Source organism: Haemorhous mexicanus, chromosome 2 (assembly GCF_027477595.1).
Source record: "Haemorhous mexicanus isolate bHaeMex1 chromosome 2, bHaeMex1.pri, whole genome shotgun sequence".
NCBI classification, from domain to species: Eukaryota; Metazoa; Chordata; class Aves; order Passeriformes; family Fringillidae; genus Haemorhous; species Haemorhous mexicanus.
This window is the reverse complement of record NC_082342.1, coordinates 53,989,483-54,010,081: the sequence shown is the minus strand read 5'-3', so window position 1 is coordinate 54,010,081 and position 20,599 is coordinate 53,989,483. Positions and strand designations below refer to the sequence as shown.

The 20,599-nt window shown below is 39.3% G+C and overlaps 1 protein-coding gene across 6 annotated transcripts in view; it reads right to left on the bottom strand.

Moving 5' to 3' along the window:
* NBEA (neurobeachin) overlaps positions 1-19,970 on the bottom strand; it is a 454,976-nt gene extending 435,006 nt beyond the window's left edge. For 3 of the 6 annotated variants that reach the window (XM_059838861.1, XM_059838862.1, XM_059838865.1), the window contains exon 1: positions 19,435-19,970. In XM_059838861.1, coding sequence (XP_059694844.1) covers positions 19,435-19,731 — 297 coding nt within the window. In that variant the 5' untranslated portion in view covers positions 19,732-19,970. The remainder of the gene's footprint in view (positions 1-19,434) is intronic. The other 3 variants (XM_059838859.1, XM_059838864.1, XM_059838863.1) reach the window with 1 other exon arrangement.
* Between the last annotated feature and the right edge of the window lie 629 nt (positions 19,971-20,599).

The following is a 20,599-nucleotide window of genomic DNA, read 5'->3' as shown; positions in this document are numbered from 1 at the left end:
ATGAGGGGGGCCTTTTTTATAATGATGCTGGCCTTTCAGAGCTGCTGCTACATGTGCTGCTCCCAGGAAGTGGAAGGACATTGCCTACTGATGGAAAGGAGAGAATAAATTTTCTATTTTCCTTTTCTCCCACACAAAGTCTTTTTTTTTTATTAAACTGCCTTCATCTTCATATCACAATGTTAACTTGGAGTGTCTAAATTATATTTTAGATAACTAAAATAAAAGATGCATTCCAGGAGTAGTCACAAAAGTCAAGCTGAGGAACTACAAATCTTCAACAATAAACTATGTTATAGTTGCTAACAGGACTAGACTAAAATTAATCTCAAGTAACTTCCTCTAAAATGCATACCAGGGACACTGAGTCCCTGGTACCAGCACTGATAGCTAATGTGGGATCTTTTTCTGATAGGGGTTATCTGAAAAACAAGACAACTCTGTTCCAAAGAAGCAACCAAAGCCTAGCCATAGCTAAGTATCAAAAAAAAACTTGTAGGATCCTGACATATCCAGCACTCTCCCACTAATACTATCATATCACTGGGTTTCCAATAGCTCATCTGCATTAGCCAAAGCACTAAATTAATTCAGTAGAATTAAAAAAAAAAAATCAAAATTAATTCAGCAACATATCTTAGATTTTGTCATGCTGGAAGTTTCATAGAAGGAAATCTGAATTTTCCAACTTGCCAGCCATATACTAAGATATTCAAAAGAGCAACTTTTTGTAAGTCTTAATTATTTATTTTTAAGTCTGTAAGGCACAAACAAGAGTTTGTTCCAAGTGAAATAGCAATCCTTGTGCAGTATCATATGATTACACTGGAAGTGTCTTTTAGAATGCATGCAAAAAGTTATTGTAAAACTGCTTTCTTAAAAAAGCATTGTTAAAGAGTATACACACAGCTTGGAAGAAATTATAAAAAACCTCCAGGTGGCAACCTTTTGATGTCCAATAAGGAAAATTTTATAAGTTTGAACAGAATTCACTTTCATGGTTTTGTATATAGTCTTGACACAACAGAACATAATTTTGGTATCTTCTAGACAAAATCCAGCTGCATCTTTAAAAACACATGGTAATTTTAACACCTTAGTTTGTCCCAGCAAGATGGTAGTTTCCTCAGGTCCAGAATACAGATGAATGCCTCTGACAGGCAGTGTAAAATAAAAATAAAATAAAACTGAAATAAATTAAACTCATCTGGGGAGAAATTGAGTCATGACCCTCACTGTGATGAGTGACCTGATCTTCCATTCTTGAGAAAAAGCCAGCATAAGAGTAACCTACCATTAAAGCCAGGAATTCTTCCAGTGAAGACAGCAGTTCTATGAGAAAGCGAAACAAAAAATGGATTGCCAACAATCTACCGACTGTGAAGTTCAGATCCCATGGAGGTACAACCTACTTGAAAATGTAAGGAACTGACAATCCTGGCATGGAAGGATTATGGAGATAGCTCATGTTGGAAAGATTCAACACAGCCAACCTTAATGCAGTTCACAGCCTAAGAAGCATCTCAATCTGTTGACAACTATCACCCACGAACACAACTCATGCTTGAATCTGCAACGATGCAACCCTTCCCAGATTTTGAACAAATTTAGGAAAGAAAGGTACCTAGCGCATATACTCCATTTCACACAAAATATGAGGCTCAGAGGAGAGATACCTCCATCTTCTGACTAAGCAGGTATTTCAGAAACACAAGAGATTTAAAAAGCCTAGCTAATAGGCTCAACTGACTGAAACAATAACACACTTCTCCACACAGTCCTGCACAGGGTCACAAACACTCCTCTCTTTCGCTTCATACTACAAACTACATTTAAATCTCACTCACCAAGGAATTAGGAAAAATACAAAAGAGATCATTAACTAAGGACCTTGAGCAGACTGACTGCATGCTCCACTTGAGCCCTCAACAAAAAACTGATTCCAGAGAAACAGATTTTCAAGAGGGACATGAAGGACAGACTGCAGCTTCTATTTATATCCTCTAAGCAAATTAAATACCTACTGCTCATCTGCCAGAAAGCACTCATATAAACATGGAATGGTTTGGATTGGAAGATACCTTAAAAGATCATCAAGTTCAACCCCTGTGTGCCATAAGCAGGGACATCTTCCATTAGACCAGGCTGCTCAAAGGCCCACCCAACCTGGCGTGGAACTCTTCCAGTGATGTGGCATCCACAGGTTCTCTGGGCAACCTGTTTCAGTACCTCATCAGCAGCACAGTAAAGACTTTCTGCACAATATCTAATTAAATAATTGCTCCTTGTCCTACCACTACATGCCCTTGTAAGAAGTCTCTCCCCAGCTCTCTTGTAAGCCCCGTACAGTGTCAGGAAGGTTGTAGTAAGATCCACCTGGAGCCTTCTCTTTTCAGGCTGAACAAACCCAGTTCTCTCAGCCTGCCCTCAGAGGAGAGGTGCTCCAGCCTCCTGATCATCTTCATGTCCCTCCTGTGGTCTTGCTCCAACAGGTTGCCATCTTGCTTAATAATGTGGAAGCCCCAGTACTTCAGGAGGGGTCTCATGAGAGTAGAGGGGGAGAATCACCTCCCTTGACCTCCTGGCCACACTCCCTTGTAATGTAGCCCAGGATTTGGTTGTTCTGGACTGCAAGAGCACTTTGCTGGGTCATATCAAGCTTCTCGTCCAATACCTCCAAAAGCTCCTCCTCCTTTAAAGGCCAATCACAAAGCCATACAAAAAGAAAACTTCAACAGACCATAACCAGAGCTGAGACTTCCTGATATCCCGTTAGTAACCCACTGTACCAATAAGTGGCTTTAAATTTTGGTTCAGAGAATGTTAATTTAAAAGTAGTTTAAAAAATAATTACTTGATTTCCAGTCAAATGAGATTGTTTCATTACATGTTTCCAGTTGTGATTTTTGAAGTTGTTTTAGTTTGTAATTATTACTTTTGTAAGAATATGTATTTTAAGGAAATTAAAACAAAAAACAAACAAAGAGCAAAATCAGCCCACAATCTTGAAACTGATTTTTCACTGTTCTATATGACAAGTAGTTTAGTAAAATCAATGTAAGCACATAAAAGATTTTCATGAAAGAATATTTTGCTGAAATACTCCAGCCAGAAGAAATACTTAATGTTTCCAATATCACTGAGATTATTTGAAGAGTATGGTTTTTATTTTAAGGGATGTGGAGTTAGAAATATTTGCATATTTTTTCATTTGAAATCCATTAAGAAAAAAATCCAACCAATTATCCCCAAATCCTGTTAGAACAGATACAGTTTTGATGTTCATGAAAATGTAAGTACAGGAAAAATGTAATGTTTACTTAGGATAAAAGACTACAGTAGCCTTACTTTCATTAAATAGGCAATGATACTGACTTTGAAGAATGGTTTAAAATTAGAATTTGAGAAAAAAACTCATTTTAACTACTGTTAAAGTGTAATAGTGAAGCTATGGAAACTAAAATGAATGGGCCTACAAACACAAAAAAAAAAAAAAAAGACTGAAAGCTTGCATCAGATACTTAGTTTCTCTTTCCTTTGCTAATGATATCTCCCCCATATTCCACAGAGTCATTGAAATGCATCTTCAATACTTGTTTTCCATGACAATTTAATTTTTACTTAATTTGAAAGCAAAACTATAAACCACTGTTTGAAGTACTTATGATAAGGATTATACTGACTATTATTATTGAAGATCAAAAGGAGATTTTAAAAATACTATCTTATTTAAAGAGTAAAGATGGGATGGGACTTAAAAAGTCAATTGTTTCAAATTTCCATTCTAAAGAAAGTTAAGTCCAGCTAGGTGAAGAATGATAAAGAAATCACTGGCCAGTAAATGTCTAGAACAACTAACAGTGCCTCACTAAACAGATAGGCCTCATTTTTTATCCAGTTTTATCTTATTTAGGACAGATATGTAGCTTTTTTTTGTTACTTTTTGACTGTAAGAAGTTCTGCAAAGTCCCTTCCTCTCAAAGTAGCAGATTTTTTTCACCTGTAAGTAATGTGCCAGCCAACCAAGAACCACTTGTTGAGAACAAGAGATCAAATAATGTCACATTTTTTTAAAAAACAAGCAACCTCTTCACATTCTTGAAATTAAATCCAAATCTTTTTAAGTATGTGAACAAAAACCAATAGAAAACCCCTGTATTTATATACTATTTAATAATACCTGAAGGTATTAAATTAGATCATGTGCTCCATCATGCCCTCCCCCAGACCCTACAGCTGAATACATGCTTCCTCAGTTTTGACCACGAATATTAAGAGGCCTTCCATTTTAAATTGTGACCATGATTTAGCATTCTGTAATTGATCCAAGGCTAGTTTTAAAAATCTTTTTAACCAACGCTCATAGTTTATCTCTTAAGACTTCAGAATCCTGTGATTCAAAACAGGGTAATAACATCTACATTAAAACTTTATTCATACCAAAGAAGTGCCTCCAAATACCTATATTTACATTTGTAATTTACTGATACTCACTAGGCATTCCATTTTTTCATTTTTGACATGAATTTCTAAAATAGAAAATACAATCCAACTAAACAGTGTATGTGTTGTTCAATGGTGGTTTGCAATTAAATGTGCCAGACATCTGTGAAAGTCTTAACTGGTCCTTTCTGAGCAGAAAGGAACGGCTGTGCAACTTTAAAAGCACACAAAACTAAAAAATGTTAATCTCACCTACACAAAGAAAATCTTATGTAAGCATCCATGGTATAACTACCAAATACAGATAAAGACAAGACAATCAAATGTTTCCGGGTAGAACACACACACATATACTAGACTCTGGCAGTCAACCAAAACAGAAAATCCTTTTTGACAGTGATAAGAAGGAAGGCATTCAAACACGATCTTGATCTTTTCTTCCATGAAAAAAGAAAAAATCTTCCATCCTCCCTCTTTAAAATAGAAATCACCCAGTAATTGTGCCATAGCAGTGTAATGCTTAACTTTAAATTAGTTGGGTGCATTTTGTACATATCCAGAACTGACAAATTTACAAAATTCCCATCCATTCATTTGTTAAATTTAAATTGTAACTTACCAGTCTACCACCATAATAAATAAATGACAGTTTTCTGTTATACAAGACAGTTTTAAATAGCAGTAGCTGTCTGATAAAGCTTGAAAAAGAAAACATTTAATTTCCTCTTTAACACACTTAATTGTAATATTACAAGTCAGGGTAAAACATGTCTAAAACCCACTATGAACTTGTAACAATGAGAAGAGATATAGTCTTCTTTCTGTTCAGCTAGGGCTTTAAAAGCACAATATAGCTATAGGATACAAATCCTACAAGATGCAAGTTCTGAGCCTTTTGTGCGAAAGCTAGGCTTGCGTTTCCAGCGGATGTGTTAAACAAGGGGTGCTAGTTAGTAGGAAATAATCCCAAGATGTGTAAATAAAAACTATAGCGCATCAAATGTAAGGACTTTGATCCCTATCACATGAAGTGCAATGTGGAATTAATGACAAAAAAAAAAATAACACCAATTGTTTACTGGTATCACTGCCCTCCAAGAAGTTTTTTAACAGCTTCACATGTATGAAGAGAGACATACAGCAATCTTCATAAGAAAGCTGATTAATCTCTGTCAAACAAGACTTTCCAGAGATAACAGTAGATTTACTAAAGAGCCATGTGCCACTGCCAGTTCTTATACCTAGTCATTGGGGTATCACAAATAGCAATGCTCGTAGGACAACCACTAGGCATAGTAAGCCTTATTCATCACTCAAAAGTATCAATCACCTTTTTTTTGATTATACTTCACCACTGCAAATGTCAATATAATTAGGAAAGTCCACATTTCAAAAGCTGAAAAGCAGCTGTTTGTTGAAATACAGACAAATTAATAGTAGTGCATAACTATCAATACCTGCATAGAAACCTAATTCTGTTTACAACTACAAATAAAAGCATTTAATCTACAGGTTAACTGCATATCCTTACACCTGGAGGCCAGCAAGCCACTCCATCACTGCCCTCCTTGGCTGGATAGGGGGACAAATATACAACAAAAGGGTCATGGGTCAATATAAAAGCAAGAATAGAGATCACTCAGCAATTACTATTGAATAGAGATCACACAGCAATTACTATCATGGGAAAAACAGGCATGATTTAAGGAAACATATTTACTAAAAATCAATAAAAAGATAATTATAAATAAAATCAACTTTAAAACGCTGCTCCTCCATCCCTCTCCCTTTTTTCCAAGCTCAACTTTACTCCCAAATACTCTCCCTCCTTCCCCCAAATGATGAAGAGAGTCAAGGAATAGGGGCTGTCATTTGTCCATTTCACATTGTCTCCATCACTTACTTCTTTCTTCTGGTTCTCCTCCCATATTCCAGCACAGTGTCTCTCCCATGGGACACATTTCTCTGTGATCTTCTCCAACATGGGTCCCTTCCACAAGCTACAGTTCTTATACAAACTGCTACAGCATGGGTCCCTTCCATAGTGTGCAGTCCCTCAGGAACAGAATTGCTCCAGCATGGGTCCTCCAGGAGGCCACAAGCTCTGCCAGAAAACCTGCTCCAGCACAGGCTCTCCATGGGGCCACTCCCTCCTATGGGCAACCCTCTGCCTCCTGGTCCTCCACAGGCGGCAGGTGGGTCCCTCACCTCCATGGGCTGCAGAGGAACAGCTGCCACATCATGGTCTGCACAACAGACTGCAGGGGAATCTCTGCTCTGTCAACTGGGGCATCTCCTTCCTCTCTTCGCTCACTGACCTTGCTGTCTACTGGGCTGTTCCCCTCACATATTCTCACTCCTCTCTCCAGCTACAATCACTCCTCTGCAGTAACTTCTTTTTAAATCTGCTGCTCACAGTCACTGCCACCACTGTCGATGGGTCTGGCTTGGAGCTGGCTGGCACTGGCTCTATCAGATATATGAGAAGCTTCCAGCAGGTTCTCACAGAAACCACCCCTGTAGCCCCCCCACTACCAAAGCCTGGACACATAAACCCACTACATCCTCTGAGACCAGGATTATATCACTCTAATCCCCAACTTCCACACCTTCAAAAGCTGAGTATTATCCCAGACATTATCCTCATGAAGCATCATAATACAGTTTTTTTATATGACATTCTTCTTCCCAAAGATCAGTTTTATTACTTGAAGTATTTTTCTTCTACAGCTTATTTTGATGCTTATACAGTAAAAGAGTTCGGGTAAGTCTTTGTTTTCAGTCACAGTACAAACCAATTGACCTAGAATGGTTATTCTCAACTTAAAAATATACAAGAGGGAAAAGACCATTGAAAAATAATGAAAAATATTACAAGAGAAACAGAACACAAACTATGAAGCTGGAAGCTACTTACCATATAGCAGTACTAAAATGCATTAACAATTACTTCTAAATGCCACTTTTCTCAATAACTCTCTTGGCTGTATTAATTTTTAATAATGCTCGAGTAGCCTTTCATTGTAGTGTTTTAAAGATCTCATTTTGCTACACTATTTAGTTGGATTTCCATTTTCTAAATAAATAGAAATGCCAAAGCATTTTATTTAAATTAGGATTGCTTTTAGACCACAAGTCTATCTCCCAGGCAATCTTCAGGATTTCTTAAAGGAATTTTAAATCAAAATTCATCGTGGCTGTGCTGTCATCTGCAGCTGTGCCATGTCTTACTTGTAGTATGTGGTCCCTTCAACCATTTATGCTCTACAGAATGCATACATAAGAGGATTTTTAAACCTGTGATTGTTCAAAAACTAATGCAACAAACATACATGGCCATTTCAGATGCACTGCTTAAGCAAAAACAACCCAATGCTCATCCTTAAAAATGTTGCTTTATCATCCTCTTAACAAAGGAAGGCCTAAAATCTACTATAACTCCACAAGGAGCACGTGAGAGAGGAATTTTGAAGTAATAATTACACAAGGTGTTCCCAAGATTCCTCTGACCTCCAGAAAGGATTTAGATTGCAATGATACTTCAAGACTTGTACTGTTTCTTCTGCACTTCTGGATAATACCAGATTTTTGGTACAAGATGCATTTAGGATTGATCTCAGCCAGACTAAAACACAATATATGTGCTGCTTTTTTTTTTCAGAGTGAAGTAACTGCTGGCTAAAACAGAGCTCTGCTAACTTAAAGCAAGTTAAAAAGACAGTTATGTCCTAAATCCAGCATGAGGAAAAGTCCATTACAAGGACTTGCAACCATCCTAACTTCAGAGGAAAGGCAAGGACCACAAACCAAAGCTATGACAAATGATCCAAGAGCTTAAATCTGGACTATAACAGGGATTCTCTATTTACACTCTGAAACTTCTTAACTGCATTTAGTTTTAAGAGAAGGATTTCTTACTTAAAAATTTCAACACAAAGCACTTTGAAACCCACATGCTGGCTTAGACTCTGGTATTAACAGATGGTGAAAATTCCCTCAGACACCTCAAAAATTAATAAAACATCATGCAACAAGTCATTTCAAGGTCTCTGTAAATCCAGGCGGACACTGAAAGAGAAGCTGTTGTACCCAGGATTTTCCCATCATGCTGTGCTGTTACATTTTTATTTTTTAATGTAAAGCTTCCTTTTAAAGGTAGCATTTCTCTGTAGCTAAACTTCATCTAAACAACTAATAATTTGGATAAATTTTATACACATCTGGTACTTTTTTTTTTTTTTTTTTTAAGACTCAAGCTGGGAATATATCAGCTTCAATAGCCTAAAAGTTATCAGCCTCACACAGCTTAAACTTCTGCTTCCTCCCTTTCCCATCCTTCTTGATTGTTCTTAGGTAAAGGCTCTTCATACATTATAAACATATTTGCATAGGTTTGAGCTGTTGAGTTTTTGAAAAAGCAGAAGTTTAAACTACAACTTGAAGTGACAAAACAGACTTGAAAACTACTTTTTTAACTGAGACAGCAACTGAGTATATAGAAATTTATTCTTAAATAGAATTTAATCATATTTTATTAAGGAAAAAGAATGCAAACAAACACTAACTATTTTATTTTAGTTCATTTTTCCTTCCTATAGAATCATCACAGAACCACACAACAGTCTGGGTTTGAAGAGACCTTGAAGATCATCTAAATCCAATCTCCCTACCATGGGCGGGGACATCTTCCCATAGACTTGGTTTCTCAAAGCACGACCCAACCAGGCCTTCAAAGTATAAAAACCCCTTATACTAATAATAAGGGAAATCATTGCAATTGTGAGCACTGGGAATAACCTGCTTCTGGGTTTAGAAAATACCTGCAATTATCAACTTCACTGATCCATTTTAAAGACTGCATCAGCTCCTATTCAGTGAGCACTATGTTTAAAATGTCAAATACTGTACTGCATCAACTATGAAAGACTGACTACCTCTCAGTGACTAAGCCCACACATTGTTCTAGTTACAATGTGTTTATTACTGTACATGATAAGTTACTTTGAATAAATGGTTTTCTGTTCATGGAACATGAACTATAAAAATTTTGTTACACAATCATCTTTGTTTCATATATTACAGCTTCTAAGTTCCATACAGTTATATGCACAGGAAGTGCTACTGAACACTTAATATATAAATCTTAGACTATATATAAAGTCATGAATCTATTATTTTTGAAGAACCCAATGCAGAATTTCCACAGCCTTGGCTCTATACTGAATTTTGTATTTTTAATTTTCCTTCTAACATGAAGCACCTATTGCTTTGAAAACTATGCGAACAGTTCTAGTTTAATTTCATTTCATGCTAATTTTTTGAATGGGGTAGTATACATAAAGAACCACAAAGTTTCATTAACTGAGTATTATGCCATTAACTTTCTACTTTCTCAGCAAAATATTACATGTACCTACATTTTATATTTCTGAAATCCAAGAAATAAGCTTACATACAACCATAACTTTGATTTGCAGAACCGACAGAGAGACTTAAGTTTGAGTTTCATCCAAGACTATCTATTAGCAAGCAGGCACAACAGATGAAAAGCAAACGCTCACTGCTGTGGCTCACCAAGGTCTGTTTTCTTTCTTGGCTGCACGTGGTGCAAATGTTCCTTTGCTGAGTTAGGCATTGGTACATTGGATTATTTGTGGTAGATACTGCAGCTCATACTGTGCGATGAGGAAGAGGATTGCTATAATTTAAAGGCTTCCCAGACTCCACCTCCCATTTTTTCTTATCTGCACAAAGAGAATAAAGATTTAAATGTGTGACTGATGAAGGGATTGAAACATCTGACATGCAAAGAAAGGCTGAAAAGAGCTGGGATTATTTAGCCTTAAGAAGAGAAGGTTTGAAGAGATCTTATAAATGTATATTTTTACAGGGGGGTAAGGTAGGCAGGGAGCAGACTACAAGGGAGCCAGACCCTTCCCAGTGGTATGAGCCCAGGATACCACGATACAGTTTCTTTTCAGATGGACGGAATTCACCCTTGGACAGCAGACTCAACACTAACAGGGTCCTCCTGTAAGTCTACTTCTGCATTCACAAAGTGCTCTCTAAGGTATTAAAAGATGCAATGGAGACTGCAACATTTCCGTGAGAAACAGAGTTGATAAGAAAGTCTTTCAAATCACTTAATAAGCTATGTAAAACAAAACAAACAAAAGATGGACTTCTGCAGGTCCTTTGAAGATATGTATGCCATCGCTGAAGATACAGGAGCAGTAGCAGCAAAGATTTTCAGAAACCCGGAGACTAAAATATGGAGCAAGGGCTCCACAAGTCTCTTGAGGGGAAACATAAGAATGAAACAGCTCCCATAGCCTAAGCATATTGCTTGGAGCACCTTACCCAATCCAATGCAGCCTTAAACCAACACTTCCATCCATTTCGACTATTCAGGAGATGAATATTAAAAGCCAAGAAGCCATCAGTCACAGATATGACTTCAAAATACTGCACACACCTTGCCATTTATTATTCCAAAGAGGAATTTATTTCACTGGAACAACAGAAGGAAAAGAGGGGGTGCTGAGCTTTTATTGGAGCTCTCAAACTCACAAGAAAATGGGAAAAGCCACCAGCTTGAAAGTGTAACACAACACTTAGTAAGGTTCTTTACCTTCTTCCTTATTCCATAACTTAGCCAAAAATGCAGCTTTCAAAGGCCCCTCATTAAGTTACATTATTGACATAAAAATTATGATTTGAAGAGGGATGAAGCTGATTTTTTTCCCTATAAAATAGGCTTTCTTCTCTTTTCAGGCAAAACCTCTTTACCCATTCTCTCAACATTCCAATGCCTGCAATTAAACATGTTTGCTCCCATTACGAATATGCTATGCAACTGGAGCTGACATAGCTCTGTAGCTCTATTCTGATGTGTTCGTCCTATCGGAAGGGGCAGACAGCTTTCCTGTTCTTCCAGCTATAAAAAACATGGATTTGAACTTAAGCAGAGATGCACCCCTGATTTCAAAGTAAAATTTTTTCCTTTTTTTTTTTTTTTTTAATTGAAAGTTTGTAACATTAACAGTGACATGGGGAGAGTTTCTGCTCCCAATTAAATCAAGATTTTTCTTTAATGCAGTGAGCCACATTATATATTGTTTAAGATTAAGTGTAAACTGATTGGTCAGGCATGAGCAATACAAAACAGCTTGGCTTCAGCTGGTTCATTACTATCTTGAACATGGCTACTATTCTATATTTAATGAAAGCATGTTTTATTTTTTCCTTAAGTTTGTAGTAGGAATCTGTTGCAGCAGGTTTTACGGGATCCTTTCTCACTCAAAAGACAGGCTTTCAAATTTATATTTGTGTTCATATTCAAACTATTTTATTTTTATGAAACAAAATTTAACAAAAGACAAACCTGCTATAGTGGCTCTTAAAGCAGGTAATCAAAATTCAATAAAAGATGGAAAACTTTGCGTTATTTAGTATTTGTCACAGAATATGAAGACTTATAAAGCAAAAAAATAAGTGAGATCACATAAAACTGATTACAATGCCTCATTGGTTTAGAAGAATCTGCTCAAAGAATGATTATTTCCATCCTTCTGTCTACACCGTCCCAGGACTACAAAAGCCATGAGGTAACAAAAAGCATGATATGAATAACAACTTCACTCCTAAGTGAATATTTTGCCATATCTCACTTCCAGCTAATTCCAGAACTCAATACTTATTCCGCATAGTTAAGGAAGGCTTTCAACTGTTAAACAAAAGGGCAGTGAATGAAACATCATTTTACAAAGACAGATGCCAAGCATTTGTAAGCTGTTGAACAGCATTAGCAACACTCGCATTTATACAAGCTTTCAGTGAATTGTCATGTTGGAACAATTTCAGTGATGCAACCCAATTTTAAAGCAAAGCAGGGTAGTTATATTAAAATAAATGAACTGACATTGCTGGTGTAAACCTCAGTAACACCAAAACTACTTAAAATTATTTACCTAAGGTTATTATTGTCCATCTGTGTCAAAAGTACAAAAAAATGCTAAACTCTAAAAATTACTGGAATGCAATTTTAGCAATCAGTAGGCTGATCAGAAGTCAAGGTGCTTCTCTACTGGAAATAATAAATAACCAACCTTCCTCTTCGACATTAATGTCATTAACAATCTTCTTAAACTAAAGTTATGAAATTATAGTTCAAATAGCTGAAATCCCTATTAATCCTATAGTTGAAGTGGATATTTCTATCATTAAGGAAGGAATATGTGACTCTCTACAATTTTTTTTTTAATTTTTCCTTATCTTTATGCTGATGATCATGTATCAGATCACTGTAGTACATCTACACCAAACTCTTGCAAGATAGATGTGGGAGGTAGGTCATAAAATTCAAAACTGATGTTTCAAGAGATCTGCTGCCTCTGATTATTAAACCAAGATCTAAATTTGATTCAGAATTTAAGAAAACTTAAAGATTCTGTCTATGCAAGAATTCGTAAAGCTCCACAATGTGGTGTTTCTATAAAATCAAATAGTAATGAATTATCAAATTTCACTAAAAAATAAATGGAACCTCATCAGAGTAAACACACACTACTACAGTGACCCTCTAGCCACCAGGCACATTGCATATATAATGAGGTAGCTGATGCTGTTCTGTGTAAAGGACAATAAAACGCTGTACACTAATGGAAGAGCAACACAAATTAATCTGAAATAGATTTACTGAGACAGGCCAAAAAACAAAGTGGAAAAAGTGCAGAACCAAAGAATGAACAGGTAAGACTAAGAGGCTGATTTAAAATAGCTTAGATAGCTTATTAAGTTAACATTCTGTTAATACTATACACAGCATTTATCAGAAAAGATTCCGTTCTGCTACTAACCCAAACAAAGATTCCATTCCACTTTGACTAAATTTAATACAGTGCAGAAGGGGAACAAACACTTCCAAAGGAATTCAGAGATGATTATGCAGGTTTTGGGTGTTAGTTTTTTGTTGGTTTTTTAAAAGATGCAATACAGAAAGTGTTTCATATATTTGAGATGTATGAGTGAACACATTGAAAAGCACTAACATGAAAGAAAAAACTGCACCACAGCCTCTTCAACCTCAGCCTTGCACCGGCCCCAAATCCCTACCCCTTGAAGTGCTCATCTGAAAGCAGGGATGGGGGAAGATACGGAGGGCAGAGAGAACGACTAGTGGATAACCAAATACACAGCTAAATGCTTACTCTTGTAAAACACATGGCTTAAATGGGGAATCAGATCACAATTTCATAAAAATAGCATCTTGATAGAAAAAGGTGCTAACCCTTAAAATAAACACAGGTAGGGTCTCAGGAGGGAGAAGGGGTAAAGGCCAAGGATTGCAGGTGTTTTTTCAATACAAGTCTCACAACTTTATTATTTCAGTGTGACAAAAATAAAAAAGCCTCTACGTATTCACCTCCCTTATAATCCACTAACTGAATCCTGTAAAGACAAGTGAGAAGTAAAATCAAGATGTAAAACACTAAGAAAATAGCTATTCAGAGTTAAGCATTAAGGAACATTCAGTTACATGCCAACATGACAGATTTTTAAAAGTTATCATTTATAGAAATATATCAATCCATCATACAGGAACCACAGCAGATTCCAAGCCACCTGCTGAGATACCATTAGTGCTTTATGACTGATACAAGAATTGAAAAAACTTTTTAGCCATAAACACCTACTGTCAAAGATTAGATAAGAAGCCCCCAAAAATCAGTTATAATAAAATAATTAAATGAACATTAAGTCATTCAAAGAATTTCTGTAATCAAAACTAAGTTTTCCACAGAAGCATTAAATAATGACAAGAGCTACAGTACTCTAAAGTAGCTGACCATGGAATGTTATGACAAACTCTCACATTAGATACTCTCTTTTCATACAGCTCTGGTAGTTTTTACAGCAAAGTCCAAACAGAGATCAGTTGGATAGATGAGCAGGATACCAAGAGGCCAGTGGGACAGACAGTAACTTGAACAAGGACTGCCACCTTCAGTTAAGTATTACCTAAACCAAAACTCACACAAAAAGCGAACAACCAAAACCCCCCAAAAATCCCAACTTTGAAACTTCCCCAAACTTCACTTTTTTGATTAATACCATCTATCAGCAGAGAATTACACTCAAAATGAGAAAGCTTACATCAAGAAATGGAATAAGATTCTCAAGCCTGCAAAGCTAGTTCCACAAGAAAAACAAAAGTCATATGACAGAGGCCACAGCTCAGGAGGCCCACACTTTCTCAGACTACAACAGTGTCCAGTGAAGAAGAGTGTTCTTTCCTCCCCACTTGAAAGTAGAACTGTGCCATGGGACAGTACAGCAACCAAAACCATAAAGGTATTCAAAGAACTCAGATACCAAAGACAGCTATAGCTTAGGAAAGCCCTTAACCAATCTCTGAAGAAAACAAGTACCAAAGGAAAAAAAAAAACCCAAAACCAAAAAACATCTTTCTTACACAGGCCTCCCTTTACATTTTTCCTTATGACCACTACTACAGAAAGCCTGCAGGGAGAGAAGGATCTCTCACATAATTCAACCCATTTGCTCTGAAACTGCAAATGCCACTCCTACGAGTACACAATGTGACAGAGCACTAAAAAGCGGCTTACCTCTTGTGATGGGTGACTAACACTGAAGTAGGATGGAACAGCCAAGAAAACGAGAAGAGCTAGGCAGAAGTGTGGGCTGCAGTCAACAAGAACAGAAAAAGACTTTTTGAACTAAACCTGGTGTTTGACCTACTTCTTACAAGCACTCTCTAGCCTGACAAAACCCATATAAAAGCTTTCCAGATTGCACAAGGAGAACCCTGGTCAGCTACACCTGTATCAAACTGAAATCTGTTCACATCTGCATCACATCATCTGCTCAAGATGCACAGGCAAAATGAGCAGCATATTTCAGCACCAGTCACAACTTTTTAGTATCATTCAGCTTCCTGTTCACCTTGCTTACTGGGCACTGCCATGTAATCAGCACTACAAAACCCCAAATCACAAATGCTAGCAAATTCAAACTGGAACAGAGAAAGGTTCCTAAAAGCTAAGAAAAAATGCAACTCACATAGATGTGTTTGATCAAAGTTGGCCAAACAAGAGTCAGTTCAAAATATACACTGAAGAAAAACTTCCCAAGACCACTAAAATACTGGAAAAACAGAGAACTGAGAAAGCAAGTCAGTAAAATAATAGAAGACAAAACAAGGTATATTGAAGAAAACCAGTTAAAGCCATATATGGAAACTTTGCTGTAGGAAATAAGAAAAACAAAAGTAGACAAAGTAGAAGAATAGGTAGACAGACTGACCCACTTCCACTTTAATATCACATTTTCTGGAGCACATGCTATAGAATTTTATTTTAAACATCAGTCTAACAGCGACGAGAACATCTTCCATGCAATAACAACATCCTTGAGAGCACCCTAAGAAAACTAACACAGCTGTTCAAAGGGGCCTCCTCGACAACAGAAGCACAGAACTGGTGTCAAAATATCCCCAAAGAGAAATCTCTTAGAGCAATTAGAGGATTACACATTTTTTAAGGAAAGCCCTTTCTAGTTTGGTGCTTTGCAGTACACAAGGGTCAGTGAACACACATCTCAGAGAGAGCATGCTGAGCCTAGGAATTCATATTAAACCTATGGACCAAAACCAAAATAAGCACCATCACAGAAGAATGCATGTGATAGATACAATGAGGCATTCCCTCCTATTCCAGAAATGTAAAAATAATACAGTATTATATAAAATCATTCTAAAAAACCTTTGAGCTCATAGATTCTTAAGATCTTCTGACCTTTACAGTACTAACATCATCAGGTCTTTCTAAGGATAACTGAGTCCTTCATAGGTATTGGCATATAAAGGGCCTAACCCTCTCTCTACTGTCTTTCACGATAAAAGTTAAACAATGAAAAATAAGCAATACTAGATATTCTACAAAGTGACACTCTGCTGAATAAGTTGACCAGTTTAAGAGAACTTTGAACACAGCAGGTTCTGAGGAAACACTAATCAAGAGAAACAACTAATCTCACAAACAATGGAGGAATGCCCAAGAACAAAATACTGTCTGATCTGACAGTCCGCTGTTAAAATTTGGCAAAGCTGAAAATCCAACAAGATATTGGACCACAAAGACTTTCAACCCTGTAAAAAATACACTTCCTCACCTTACAGATACAATACATCACTACGTCCATCAGTATCAGAAGGTTTGTGTGGCCACCAAAACAAACATGGAAAGGTAAAAACTCTTCAAGAGAAACCCTAAAAGCCCAACTTCAAAGAATGAAGAGTGACAACCTCCATGACAAGGGCACATCAGAACAAAGTTTTGTCTCGGACATTTACTGCTGCTTCCATGCAGATGCAGGAAGAGTAAACAGATTTATTTAAGCTTTACACAAAAGACAGCAATAATTTCTGATAAGAAAATTTAAAAGGCATCTCCATCTTTAAGTTCTGATTGTCTCTGATAATAAAACATCTCAGCTATGCAAAATTCTTACACTAAAAAGCTAACACCAAATGGCTTATAGCAACCCAATATGGCATAGTGTGAGTTACATTTCTCTGAGAAACTTAACATATCAGCTGATGTATCAAAATAGATCACTGTTCACTCATTACCACACCTGCATCAAAAGTCATTCAGGAGTAGTACAGGTAAAGACAGAAGAAAAACAAAACAACAAAATTACCAAACTAAATAGTTCTCTCTACCCCCAGCTACCCACTGAAGAATGCTTCCAAAACAGAAAAATGCACTTTATTTTAAGTTGCTACTAAAATCCTTAACACAGAATGAGATGATGTTTAGTAGTTCAGGAATAAGCCTAAACTTTATATCTGCCAGTTTTACTTTATATCTGCCATATTCACTGTTTGTTTCACATGGGAGCAAATTAAGTTTAAAGTATAAAAACCTAATTTTGAAACATTTACTGCTCTGAGAAGAAAAAAAATACAGACACAATACAGCTTCTCTCTGCTTAGGGAATAGTGACTGCTGTATATTAGAGTCCATCTGTTAAGTAATGACTGATCCAGGATGCAACACTGCTGCAGCAGACTCACAAGCAGTTTCACATTCATATACATCTCCCAGTGCTGAGAAAACTGTTAAACACTCCTGTGTTTATTTTAAAATATAAACATTGTTTTCAGCAACAGGAACTGATTAGTAGGTCTATCTTATATGCAAGCAATGGATGTCCTCCACATAGATACCAAAACATACTCTTAACCTCTCCATCAAAGACAAGGCAATGTTAATCCAGTTGCTGGTCCACTAACAGCCAGAATTAAAATGAGCTTAAGAATCAGTAAGAATGAAAGAAGAAAGAAAACCAGAAAAAGATTAAACATCTTTGTATCTGTCATGATCTATACAAAGCTAGTTAATAAAATAACAGCACATCATTAACTTATTTTGAGTGCTACATTTAAAGAAATGGGTAATAAACCAATGAAGTTGTGATGACTTGTACCATACTTGTACCATACATACAAAGAACAAAAATAAAATTTACAAGTCACATTTCAAGCTGTCAAACAGCTTGCAGAGAGGAATGGGAAATATACCAGATTACTGTTTTGACATATTCACGAAACTATCAGTTTTAACCCTGTGCGCTCAGATATGCCATAAATATTAAAATGATCTGACCAAATTACGTCCTTCGCTGCATGCTGCAGCTTTTCCATTCAGTCTGTGCTAGGTCAAATGCAAATAACTGTCAGACAGAAGAATACACCTTTTTAAAGTGTTTGAAACAAAATATAGTCTTTACATGACTTTGAATAAAATGATTGGAGATTAGAAGCATTAAACTCATTTGAAACAAAGGCAGTTTCAATTAATTACCATTCAGTTTTGAGCAGTCATTTTTCTATCCTATTTTATGTGCAAAATTTGAGGGTATTTCATTGACTGAACTGCTTCAAAAGCTTTGCTGCAGCAAATCTTGCATTCAGGAACAGCACCAAATTGCACATAATTGAAAGTGATTCATTTTTAGATGCACTCGCTTGGCTTCTGTAGGTTCCTCAGGCTTTGGTGTAGGTAGCGCAAAAACATTAAGTCATACAGTCCTGCAGTAACTCTTTCACTCCATGAAGTGAGCAGCTGACTAAGGAGCTACATTTTAGCATTTTCTCCTTGCTTCAGCTATTTACCTCTGTACAATAGTATTTTGCAAGGCACAGACCTTGGACCAAAGGAGCAACAACACTTACTTTTGCAGACAAGAATGTATCTTGGAAACAGGGCAGGTTATTAAGACTTGGGCAACGCAATACAATACTGCAATACAACTAACTCTTTATTACAGATATTAAAGCGTATTAAATCCTTGCAAAAAATCTCCCTCTCCCCCTTCCTCCACGTAAAATGCTCAATCTAGCTCTGATCTAACAGGGTTAAACCCTTCACATGTTTCAGCCACCAAGAAAAGATACCAGCTCAGGCTGGGTTTTTTTAATGCTTTTCAATTAAAAACAGATACTACATTCATGCCACTCTTCGTCTCAAGAGGAAGCTACTAGGTTAAAGGGCAGCGTCCATAACACGAAATTGCAAATTACTTAATCTCCTTATTTTTCTCACTGTAAATTTCACACACTATACTTGGGCAGGAGGCGGCCGGGACGAGGTACTGGGAAGGGGAAGAGTGGCCTGTCTGTTCTAGGTAGGGTCCTGCCTGGAGTTTAGGGAGCGCTGAGGGGGCTTCTGTCACACGCACGACGGACGAGGAGATGAGCAGGTCGCGGGATTAACGAGGAGTTTGGGAAGGAAGGATGGCTGGAGAAGGGCCGTACGTGTAGGACGGACACGGGGGCAGGGAAGATGCAGGTCCCTGTCGGGTGGCACAGGGGCGGAGGGGCGCAGGGGCAGCCCCGGGAGGAGGTGGGCTGCGCGGGCCGGTGCCCGCCGGGGCGTCACCGGGGCGGGGTGCCCGGCCGCTTACCAGGTTCAGCACCGTCTCCACGATGTCCCGGTTGCTGACCTCCCCAACCTGGATGAGTCCGATGAGGACGGCGAATTTCATCCGGATATTGCGGATCGGCACCGACGGGTTAATCATCCCCGCGGGGAGCACCACGGACCCGGAGCCCGACGCCCTCAGCTCCCCCATCACCGCGACGCTGCTGCTGCTGCTGCCGCCGCCGCCGCCGCCTCCGCCGCCGCCTCCACCGCCGGCCCCGACGGAGATAAGTCCCGCGGGCTGCGGGTCCGGCCCCGATACCGGCTTCTCGCTCGCCATTTACCCCCCGCCGTTACCGGCACCTGCCGCCGCCGCCTCCCCGCCCGGCCGGGCCGAGCCGCGCATCCACCGCAGTCGCACCCGGCGGGGCCGCAGGGAGCCGGCCCGAGGCGCCGGCACCGTCCCAGGAGCCGCTCCCCCGCTCTGCTATAATGAGGGATTATTATGGGCGCCGATGCCCCGTTAGCCGAGGACTGCCCGGCCGGGACCGCCTCCCCGCCGCGGGGCCGGGGGTGCGGGCGGCGCCGAACGCGGTGCGGCCCGGCGGGGGCGAGCGGCGCGCGGGGCGTGCGGCGGCGCGAGCGATGCCACTGCCGCTGTTGTTGTGGAGCCGAACCCGCCGCCGCTCACGACGCCATGTTGCCGCCCCCTGCCTGCGGTAGCCGCCAGGGCGCCTGCGCCGAGCCCGTCGGGGGAGTGGCCGGGCCGGGCCCCCCCAGCCGGCCGGGGCACAGGTGAGCAGGTGCGCGGGGCCACCGTGCACCCCCTGCCCCGCGGGCCCCCGCCCTCCCGCTCGGGGAGGTCTCGCAGGGCCGGCCGCAGGGACGGGGTGGAGCCCCCCGTGCGCCCGCCCGGCCGCGCCCCACCGCCCCAGGGCGCCCCCTGCGGGAGGGGCGGGTGGCGCCGCCGCACCGCCGGCGCTGCCGATGATGGGAGGTGCCGCTCCCTCGCCGCCCGCAGGGCCCCGCGGCTCAGCGCCCTGCGCTGCCCCCGGCCCTCGGGTACTGTTCTTGCTTGGTGGTGGTGTTTCGTTACCTGCGGTGATGTCCAGTCAACATCAGTTTTCCCAAGCTCCGTGATTGCAGTGATGCTCATGGCAATGAGCATTTTTTTAAAGTCTCTCCAGTACTAGAGAAACAGAAGTACC